General features: G+C 55.4%; 1 protein-coding gene across 4 annotated transcripts in view; it reads left to right on the top strand.

The window, feature by feature from the left end:
- The window catches only part of CSF2RB (colony stimulating factor 2 receptor subunit beta), a 36,304-nt gene extending 30,652 nt beyond the window's left edge, over positions 1-5,652 (top strand). For all 4 annotated transcript variants that reach the window (XM_040637477.1, XM_008705586.2, XM_008705587.2 and 1 more), the window contains exons 11-14: positions 564-654; positions 826-883; positions 1,714-1,817; positions 2,426-5,652. In XM_040637477.1, the coding sequence (XP_040493411.1) occupies positions 564-654; positions 826-883; positions 1,714-1,817; positions 2,426-3,572 (1,400 nt within the window). In that variant the 3' untranslated portion in view covers positions 3,573-5,652. The remainder of the gene's footprint in view (positions 1-563; positions 655-825; positions 884-1,713; positions 1,818-2,425) is intronic.
- The last annotated feature ends 5,295 nt before the right edge of the window (positions 5,653-10,947 follow it).

Raw genomic sequence — 10,947 nt, forward strand, 5'->3', positions numbered from 1 at the left:
CTATAGTCATTGCCCCTCCCCCTCCTGCTACTGGAAAGAATCAAACCCTCTGTGTCCTTCCTGATGTGGGGAACAAAGGCAAAAGAAATGTAGATAAAATTAAATTTTCTTATAACCTGCAGTCTTTACCTCCCCCAACTCCAAAGCATATAATCAGTCACTGCTCGCAATCCCTGGGCAGCCCTTTCTCCCACGGGTCCTGTCCCCGTGCTATAATAAAAACACCTTTCTGCATCGAAGACATCTCAAGAATTCTTTCTTGGCCTTTGGCTCTGATCCCCAGCACTCCCGTATTTTCACATCATTTCCCAGCCGTTGAACCTTGTGTTGCGGGAGTGGGGGTGGGGTGGGGGGAGGTTGGACCATTCCCCTGTCTTTCTTAGCCCTGCGTCTGGCCTTCCCTCCCACTCTGCGCCCCACGACATGAGCTTCGAGAACATTGCATCTGGGCAGAGCAGGGTCTGGGGGCACTGCCCCCTCCTCACCTCCTCCCACCTCCTAAGCCTCCAGCTCTGTCCCTCCCCAGATGCTAATGCTCTTTTTCTCCTTCCTGGCGGCCGCAGTGCTACCCACGTGGGTCCTGGTGCTCATCCTGGTCTTCACCACTCTGGCGTTGCTCCCTGCCCTGCGCTTCTGCAGCATGTACGGGTACAGGTAAGGGGACTCCATGACGGGTGGGGGTGCCCGAGACCCCACAGCTGGCTCCCTGGGGAGCCTTGGCCAAATCTCGCCTTCTCCCTGGGCCTCAGTTTCCTCTCTGCACAGGAGCGTGGGGCAGCTTCCCTGAGGTCCCTGGCAGCTGTCACCTTCCTGGTATCTTTCTAGGCTGAACCGGAAGTGGGAGGAGAAAATCCCCAACCCCAGCAAGAGCCACCTGTTCCAGGTAGGATCCGGCTGTGAAGGTGGCTGGGGTGGTGGGGGCTCCTCACTCCTGCGCCCGTGTCCCCATATCTACCCCCCCCTTCCTGTGACTTTGAGGGTGAGGTGTAGGTGGCCCGGGAAGGTGCCAGGAAGCTCTAAGAGGTGGGCCAGCACCAGCAAGTTCAGCTCTGCACCTGCAGACACACAGGGCTGGCCCTGCCTCCAGGGCTCCCAGGGAGCAGGGTGGAGTGCAGCGGGGGCCTGACAGGAGTCGGGGGCGCTCAGGGAGACGCTCAGTTCTGCAGGAGCTGGTGGGCTGATGGGAGGCGGATGGCTTCCCCGAGGACAGGACAGCGGAGCTGAGCTTTGGAGAAACCAGGATGATGCCAAGTGGGAGACGCCAGCGGAGGGTGGAGACAGGACCCCTTCGTGAAGGGAACTGAGAGGGGCGGGCAGGGAGGCTGGGCGCACATCCTGGACGCTGAGTTGGTCACAAGGAGGATGTCAGCATGGAGGTCACAGGGGCCTTTTGGTCAGGCAGGGCCAGCTTGCCTGTGGAGGGCAAGTGGGGAGTGGGGAGGAAAGGAGGGGGCGGTGTGGAGGCAGTGACACCCCAGGTTTGTGGCCTTGCGAGAAGAAGGTCCCCCTCCTCCCATGGCAAGTCCCAGCCTCTCTGTGGGCCTCTCCTTCCTGGTGTCAGGAGGCCAGGGCTGGTCCTGACCTTGCTGAGACCCTTCTGCGTATTCCCTGTATCCCCTGTATCTCACTGTGTCCCCTGTGAGCCCGTCCCCTGCCCCTTCGGCTTCTTGAGGGCTCGCACGCCCACAGCACAAACACCCCTTCTCTCCCCAGAACGGCAGTGCGGGGCTCCAGCTCCCAGGCAGCATGTCGGCGCTCGTCAGCATGAGCCCCCCGCACAAGGGGCCGCAAGGCAGCCTCTTCCCTGAGCTGGACAGGTGAGTGTCCGGGCACGGGATCCCTAGGAGGTGGGAGGGTGGTGCCATCGTGCACGCGGCACGCTCAGAGGAGGTGGCCTCTGGCCTGTGGCTCAGGACCGAGAGAGCCACGGAGGTCGGTGGCTCTAAAGCCAGAGGCCTGCCAGCTGGGTGTCAGGAGGAGCTTCCTGATTCCCGGGTTAGGGAGGCCCCGACCTTGGACTTGACCGGAGGTGGAAGACTAGAGCCCCGCTGCCCAGGAAGATCCCTCACAGGGGTGCTGGTGGCATGTGGTGGGGGTGGGCGATAAAGGGATGAGGGCATGACCGGACATGCCCAGCCTGGGCATCCACCTGCTCCCGGAAGCTGGGCAGATGAAGGAGCAGGGGTGAGGGGAGCCACACCTGGCAGAGGAAGACCTTGAACAAGAGCTTGAGCCTGGCGAGCCAGACCCGCGGGGGACTGAAGGCCCGTGCTGTGCCACATCCCCTCTGGGCTGGCTCCCCGCCCTTGCCCTGCCCTGTGTCCTGTGCTGGTGGGGCTGGGCCTTCTCCCCACTCCAGCCCCAGCATGAGCCGAAGTGGCTGCCCTGGGGGGTCCCAATGTCTCTGTGCCCCTTCTCCCCACAGGGTGTTCCCTGTGAACTACAGGCACAGCGAGGTGTCACCTCTCACCATGGAGGACCCGAAAGATGCCCGTGAATCACCATGCGAGCCTGACGCAACTCCAGCCTCCTCGGACCTATTGGCGGAGCAGGCCTGCGGCCCCCAGCCAGGACCGTCAGCCCCCGCAAGCAGGCCTGAGAGCCAGGGTTCTGGCTTCGACTTCAATGGCCCCTACCTGGGGCTCCCCCACAGCCACTCCCTGCCTGATGTGCTGGGCCAGCCGGCGCCCCCGCAGGCAGGCGTGAGCCAGAAGCCACAGCCTCCCGGGGCCCTGGAGTACCTGTGTCTGCCCGCGGGGGGGCGGGTGCAGCTGGTCCCGCTGGCCCAGGTGATGGCACAGGGCCAGGCCAAGGACTTGGACAGGACCCCTGGCCCAGAGGCTGAGGGGAGCCCCTCCCTGGAGTCAGGCGCAGGCCTCGCCCCTTCTGCACCCGGGCTGATGGTAGGCGGTCAAGGCGCAAAGAACAGCCCCAGCGCAAAGGACGTGGTCCTCACAGCTCGGCCCCCTGGCTCCGGGGGCCCTGAGGGTGGTTTCCTGGCCTCTGGCTATGTCACCACTACAGACCTGGCACTCCCCTTGCCCACGGAGCTGCCATCTGTCTCCACAGTTCACCCTGGGCACCTGCCCTCAGACCAGAACCAGAGCCTGAGTCTTGGAGGAGCTGGCGGGCCCCATGCAGCCCCAGCCCCCGGGAAACCAGAAATCGAGGGCTATGTGGATGTCCCTCCAACCCCAGGCCAGTCTTCCAAGCCCGCTCTGGGCGATCCTGCCCCTCCTACAGCCAGTAGCTCCATGCTCAGCCCGGCGGAGCCCAGAGCAGAGGGGGCACCCCCCTCCCCCCACCCTGAGGGGCTCCTGGTCCTGCAGCAGGTGGGTGACTACTGTTTCCTCCCTGGCCTGGGCTCTGGCTCTCTCTCACCCCAGACAAAGCCCTCTTCCCCAGGACCCTGTCCTGAGATTGGGGACCACGACCAGGTGTTCCAGGCCAAGAAGGCCCTGGGCCAGGCTGTTCCCCAGATGCCAGCCATCCGGCACTTCAAAGCCCTCCAGCAGCAGGACTACCTGTCGCTGCCCCCCTGGGATGTGGGCAGGCCTGAGGAGGTGCGCTGACGCCCTCCGGCTCCTGGGCGCATGAGTGGAAGGAGGTCCACCTCCCCTCCCACCGGCCCCCGGCCCCGTCCACACTCCGCTCTGCAAAGCCAGGAGAGGCTTCCGTGTTCCAGTAGACGGAGGTGGGGAAGTTGGTCGACCTCCTCCCTTTTTACTTGACCTTCCGCCAATCAGTTCTCCTCTCCCCACTGCCTCCTTCTCTCTCTCATGGACAGACAGATGGACACAGACACATACACATTTTTCTTTCACATCAACTCACTTTTAGATTCCAAATTATTAGAGCTTCCTGTATATGCATTCTATTCGCCCCTGTTTTTTTGGGTTTTTTTTGTTTGTTTTTTGGGGTTTGGTTTTGTTTTGTTTTTTTACAAGATTTCCTTGCTTTCGCCACTGTCTTCTTTCTCTTTCCACCAATTTATTATTTGAGTGACTTTGAGGTCTGAGCTAAGCCCATTCTGAAATGTCGTGTCTCAGTCAGAGCCTGTTCTGACGCTGACGTGTCTGGTCGCGTTGAGGACTTGGGTCTGCGGCCTGGCCCCGGCAGGCACGGACACAGCCGTGGTGTGGAGGGAGGCAGGAGCCCCCCACCCCCACCGCCCGGCCAGGACCTCGGAAGGGGAGGCTCCGGAGAGCAGTGCAGGACCCAACTTGCTGGTGGCAGGCTTGCAGCCCCAGGCATGGTGGCAATGGGTGCTCCAAGCAATGGATGTGGTGAGGGGTGTGCAAGAGGAAAGCTGTGCTGAGCTCGAGAGGCGTCGGTCTCACAAGCGATGGCTGGAGAGTGAGGGACTGCAGGCCTGAGGGAACAGTGTGCGTGTTGGCCTGCTGGCTACAGGGACCTGCTCTCTATGTCCCGGCTGATGGGGCCTGCGGCAGCTCAGACATGGAGGGGTGCCCAGAAACCACGTGCACTCCAGAAATGTTGGGAAGAACCGCTCAACAAAGAAAAAAAGGATAGCGATCAAAGGTCTGGACCCTTTTGGGCTTGTAGTTGAAGTCACGCTGCTGCCCTCCCTCCAGAAAGAACTTACAGCTCCCACCTCCCCCGGCCACGGCCCAGGGGCTTTGGATCTATGTCTGGGCCTACACGGAGGATTGTGGTTCCTTAAAATCTGTGCCTTTTTGATATGAAAAAAAAGGCATTAAATTGTTTGAATCTGCATTATTTGATAACTATCAAGTTTGCACGCATGTCCGTGTTCCTGGGCGTTCGTATTTCTGGACCGGGCTAAGCCCATTAAGGGCTTTGTTCTGTGGGGTGTTCATCTTTTCTGGATTAAGTTTTTAAAACTGTTTACACGCGACCTTTCATGGATGGTGCACGTTTTCCCCTAGCTTGTAGTTTGTGTTTGGATTTTGTATCTGAGGCTCGTAGACTTCCACAAGGCAGGCTTGTCTGCAAGGTGAGATTTGCTGGCTTGGCTTTTGGTGTCCAGTTTACAAAGGCCATCCCCCCTTCGAAACGACATTGGTCCTAATTTATATGTTTTCTGGTTCTTTGCCTGTTTCAAGCTTTCTGTGTTGAGCTGTGATGGGTCTGGAATGTACGCATGCGAGAGGGAGAGCTCCTTTATGTTTTCCCCAAGCGAGTGGGCTGGGTAAATGTTTCTCCATCGGTTGCTGAAACATCTATTCTTCGTCCAAGTGTCTAAAATGCCACTTTGAGGATCTAGAAAGTCCCTGATATACTTAGTGGGTTTCTAGGTTTTCAGTGTTTGTATCTTACATTGTCCTCTCAATGGCACCCCACTGTTCGGATTGTTCTATCTTCCTAATGTTTTAACAAGTGGCAGGCCCAGTGTTCTTGTGACTTTTGTTGTCAAAGCCCTGTTCGGTATAGCAATGCTGGGGCTGGGGAGGCGGAGGGGAAGGAATGATGAACAATGTAAATATTCACAAATAGTGACATGTTACAATAATAACACTTGAAGCTATTCTGAAGTAGAATCCTATGTTACAGAGGAAGGAGGTCGTCCTATGTGGATGCGAAAGAAGTCCAAGAGAAGGAATTCCGAAATGTTCAGACAGTGTTAGCTGAAAAAAAATTGCAATAAAATATTTTTATTGTAAAACAAAACCCAGATCCTAAACTTGTGTCTCTTTGTGTTGGAATAGCAGGGAAGGGGCGTGGTTTGAAACCACGGTTGCATTAAGGAGGGTGAATTCTGTGAAACAGAGGGGCCTGTGGGTCTCTGAGGTACCACAGTGAGTTTAGGGAGAGTGTAGACGAGATTGGGAACGCAGTGCCAGCAGTGAGAAGCGGGTGGAGGTCCTGGGGACAGGTACCAGATGGCATCTGCCAGCCTGTGCCCTGAGCCCGGCTGCCCCGGACTCCAGGCTTCCCTCTTGCTCTCACCGCTCTGCTGATGTCCCCACAAGCAGAGCCCAGGGCCCCAAGGACAACCAGGACCCAAGTCAACAATCGCTGGCCTAGAACAAACTCCGGGCATCCAAGAAGGAGCGAAAATGTCATCCACCAGAAATGAAACATCACTGCAACTTTATTATTGCAAATGTGAGTCTCCAAGCTTGAAACGCTGACCCTTTCCTGGCTACTAATAACAAGGGCTCAGCCCTGTGGGCACCAGGCTGCTCCCCGGCTTCCTCTCCGGCACCCCGTGATACTTAATCAACACCCCTGGTCGACCAGCCGTCTGGATGTTACCCTGATCTTCTGGGGTACAGTAGAACATAATTCAGATCGAAGTTTCTGGCAATATGTTTCTCAGGATTAGGGGCTCAGACATACCCCAAAAGCCTTATCTGCAACTCCCAGAGCTGTAATTTCGACAAGGATTTCGTTAAATTTTAGCCTCCAAAGACTCAGAACTACGAGGAGTGGCATCCCAAGGCATTGTCGTCAAGTCTGCTGTGTTGAGGTTAGAAGAGGTACAAACCTTAGGCTGGACTGCTTTGCCGATCTGTGAGCCCGGCTCCCTTGCCTTCCCCACTTCCCCCCTTCACCGCGTCTGCCTCAAAGACTCTTGCTCTCGGATGCTGTGCTGGAAACTTTGTCCTCTGTGAAACCTGGGCGCAGTGAAGTTGGCATTTTCCTTCTAATTTACTCTCCCAAGATGTGAACAATCCTCAAACAGGTCCTTTGCTTGAAGGATCAATGGCCTAAAAGGCATGAAACCACTCAAAAATGAAACAAAATTCTTAAAGAGATTCTGTTCTGTGTGAGGAAGGCTAATACCCTCACATTTCTACAGAGATTAGAATTGTACTATAATTAAATCTCTACTTTCTGCCTTTTACTGTTATTTAAATTTAATAAGCTCGGTCTGTAACAGTCTTCCTGAAATTATCAAGCAAATACACTGTCTTGATATTCGTACTAACCATCCATCTATGTCCCTATTTAACATTTAAAGCTCTTAATTATGATTTTCTTCATAAAATTAATAGCTTTCACAATCCTTAATTAGTACAGCGGTTTGCTCTCGAAATACTAAATATGTATTTATACTTCAACTGACGGATTCGACTTCAGCATGAGAAGTACCTATGCAAATACATTGCAAGGAGAGAAGAGAGAAGCGGGTGGGTACGTATAGGTTAAAAAAGGCGAAGTATGCAATAGTGTTCAGAGACACACAGCGGCTGGTGCGGCAGGACACGCGGGGAGGTGGTGGAGGCTGCCTGAGAAGTCAGGGTACAGGTTTGGGCGGGCTGGGAGGCTGGCCTGGGAGCAGCGCATGGAGGGCTCTGCATGGCTGCCGAGGGTGTCTCTCCCGTCCTGGGGGAGGCGATTACAAGGACATTCACCTTACAACAATTTATTAAGCTAGCCTGTTTCATGTGGGTTTGGGTACTTGTGTTACAAAACAGCTTATAAAAAAAGATCCAGTGCCCGTCTGGAAATAAGGGACACTAAATGCTGGGACATACTACATACACCAAAGGTCCTTCTACAAATTCCTCGTCCCCCTGCCTGTGTCTGTTCGTGCTTTTCCCCTTTGGCTTCTAGCCCTGGTGTACTCCTGCTTGTGTTTCAGCCCATCCCGTGGGGGTCACAGGAGAAACCTGTCTTCTCTCTCCTCTGGCTCCCCTCCTGCCCCTTCCCAGCCCGAGTGCCCGGGGCTTCCCCGGCACCCCTCTGTTCTAGCTCCTACCACACCGAGCTGAAATTCTCTGTCCACTCTCTCCTATTCTGCTGTGAGCAGCTGGGGAGCAAAGAGCCCAGCACACTGCCAGGCACCCAGGAGACTTCCAGTAAATTAGATTTGAACTTCACGTTCCTCTCTGTACCAGTATCATCTCAGGTTCCATTCACGATTTCCCATAATTATTCAGGGGCGGCAATATATCTTTTCAGAATCTTCATCAGTCAGAAAAGGGGTTTCTGGCAGAAGGTCTCGCAGGTTGAATTGCCAGTCCAGAACTCTCCAGAGTGACCCACCTCCCATGCAGTTTCTCTAGGGAACGAGATTTCAGGGGTTTCTCATTTTCCCTTTTGGTGAAACATGGTCTTGACATTTTCCCATAATCAATGTCCATTTATGTAATGAAAGAATAAAGGAGAATGTTCACTGGGGATAATTTTTTCTCTTTTCATTAGCATGAAAACACCGAAGACATTTTCACTGCAAGTGTCTCTCTCAAATGAATGCCGTGGCCCGCTATGTCCAAAGACGATGGCCTTGGGGACCTTGCCTTGTCACCTATTGGCCTGTCCCTGGACTCACCTCAATCCTCAGCCAGACTGTGACCTGTCCCAGGGCCTCACACGCGTCTCCCGTGTAACACATTCAACCTCTGAGCTCCCCATCCCTCTCCCCCCACTGACGGGCCCTTCTCTGTCCTCCCTGGCCCGGACTCCTCCCTCCAGCGCGGGGTCCCCCAGGTTGTGCTCCCTTGCACGGCCCACACCATATGATCCCCCTCCCGCTCTGTGCTCCATCTTTCAGGGTCTCGGGCTCTCCCACATTCTCCTGGTGTTTCTCCAGGTCAGTCCTCTCCTCCCAGCCTGACGGTCATGGAGCCAACTGCTCAGAGGACACCTCCCCCCAGATGTTCCAGAGACACCTCACATTTAACACGTCTCACCATGGCCCCGGAGCCCCCTACTACTTCTCCTTTAGTACAGGCCCTGGCCCCGGGCCCCTGGTCCTGCTGAGGCCAGAGGAGGGCCGGACACGGGGTGAGTTGTGGCAGGTGTGGCCCGAGTCCAAACTGGGGAACCAGAAAGGAGGCCCCAACCCCGCTCCCCCAAGCCACGTCCCTCTCATCAACGGTGGGTCACAGGGCAAAGAGGGCGCCAGGAACCAAACAGATAGGACCTCAGAGCTCTTGTTCTATCCCAAGACGGATGAGAAGCGGCCCCCACATGGGGACGGAGGGAGGAGTCCCGGCTGAGAAGCATGGCGGCCTCCCTCTCCAGTGGTGGGGCTCCCCTCCCACGGGAGCTCTCGACTAGAGTGCCTGGAGCTGGGGAAGGAGAGCTACCTTTGCAGTCCCCGGAGGGGAGGGCGCTGAATTCTGCCCTGCACCGAGCTGTGTGGCCCTGAACAAGTGACTTCAACTGTCTGAGTCTCAACTTTGTCATCTGTAGAATGGGAACAATCATAGCCGTTTCTCTACTTCGTAATGCTACTGTCAGGATTAGGCGAGATTAGGATATTCACACTTTCCTCAGGCCTTCAGCCGTTTGGGGTGGGGGTCAGGCCAGGAGGGGGCAATCTTGAGGGCGAGGAGAAGCCCAAGGAGAAAAGGGCTTTTGTGTCTGCAAGACCACAGAGAGGGAGGTGGGAGCCTGGGGAAGAGGCCCTGGGTTGGGGTCTAGAAGCCTGTCCTTGAATGTGGTGCTTTGGAGGGGCCAGGGCTGGGGACCTGAGGAGGGTGATTGTCCTGCCCTGGGGCCAGTGCCCAGGAGCCATGCTGCATCAGGAAACACTCCAGAGCCCTCCAAGGGGCAGGCCATCCTGAACCCCCAGCCTTGCCTGCCCATGAGAGGGGTCCACATGCCACACTTGCCTGCAAGCTTCCACGGAGATGGTTTGGTTCCCAGGTGGGGTCACCGCCTCCCTACAGCACCCAGGACATCTGTAAGCCCCAAACAGACCAGCAAGCCCCCACCCTCTGGACCAGGTGGAGGTACCTCTCCCAGTCCCCTTCACCCTGAGCGGGGAATAGAGGGAAGAGAGCCATGCCACCATTATCTTAAAACATAGCGCAGGACAGTAGAGATTGCCAGTAAGGCTCCGAAAGTCCGTAGGCATATATTCAGATAATCGCTAAAGAGTAAAAGATAGAGACAGCCCACGAGATAAAGTGAATGCCAAGCCGTGACACATCTAGTTATGAGTAATTGGTCTGGTCCAATTTATTTCTTGCTCCTGGCTTGCTAGAAACGACATCAGCTTTAACCAGATACAAAAATTCCCCTTTGTCTCTTAAGGAAATTTAGAATAAGCAAAAAAGATTGCTGGAAGTCTCCAAAGGAAAATCACACTTTGCTTAGAGCACACGCGCTGAAATGGGTGAGGGAAATCTGATTCTAGGCTTCTACTCCCCCGCCCGCACACACCCAACACAGACACACAGTTCATTCCAATGTTCCTAATCTGTAAATATAAACGTGTCTGTTCTTTGGACTCTCCTTTGAACTGGCTGTAACATCTGCTTGGTTTCGTCACTGATCATGAATTACATAAAATCCTTAATACATGGTCATTTTATTCCCAAATGATTTACTACTCCTTTAAGATTTGAGATAGGGGACCACACGCAGAGAAAAGGTGATGTGATTTGCAGCATTGAGGCAAAGGCGATCAGGTCCAGGGAAGTGGTCCGGGCATGAGGCTGATGGGCTCGTACCATGGCTGAGGGTACCCCTTGCCAGACGCAGCCCCCAACCCTCCATCCTCGGGCTACCTTGAGGAAACCTGGCGGCAGGTCAGTCACTAGGCTTTTCCATCAGGAACAAGACAGCTGGGCTGACCGGTATGTTCATTGCTTTGATGGCGGTGATCCGGGAGACCAGGAGCTGATGGTCCCCCCCAGCCTGGATCCACTCAACATCACCACATCCACACCAAACCCCAGGCCCTTATCTCCCTGCACCCCTTCTCGTGCCAGGCAGCCCTGTGTCTAAGATATCTCCAACCTAATCTCTCAAGGTACCTGCTTACTGCGTTTTCTGCCTCATTCAAAACTATTAATTCAAAAGAACCAAATCATACCAAGGATCAGGAACAATTGAAGAGCTGGACTAACCCCAGTCCAGGGAAAGGCAGCTTCTCACACTGGCCCCCAAGGCCTGTGCATCTTAAACTAATTTGGGACACAGGGGCTGGGCCCCCCGGGGGACCAGGTCGGGTCCTTGCAGTGGTGGTGATTTGGGGGGATCCCCAGGATGGGGAAGGAGCCC

Source organism: Ursus maritimus, unplaced genomic scaffold (assembly GCF_017311325.1).
Source record: "Ursus maritimus isolate PB19 unplaced genomic scaffold, ASM1731132v1 scaffold_21, whole genome shotgun sequence".
Classification (NCBI taxonomy): Eukaryota; Metazoa; Chordata; class Mammalia; order Carnivora; family Ursidae; genus Ursus; species Ursus maritimus.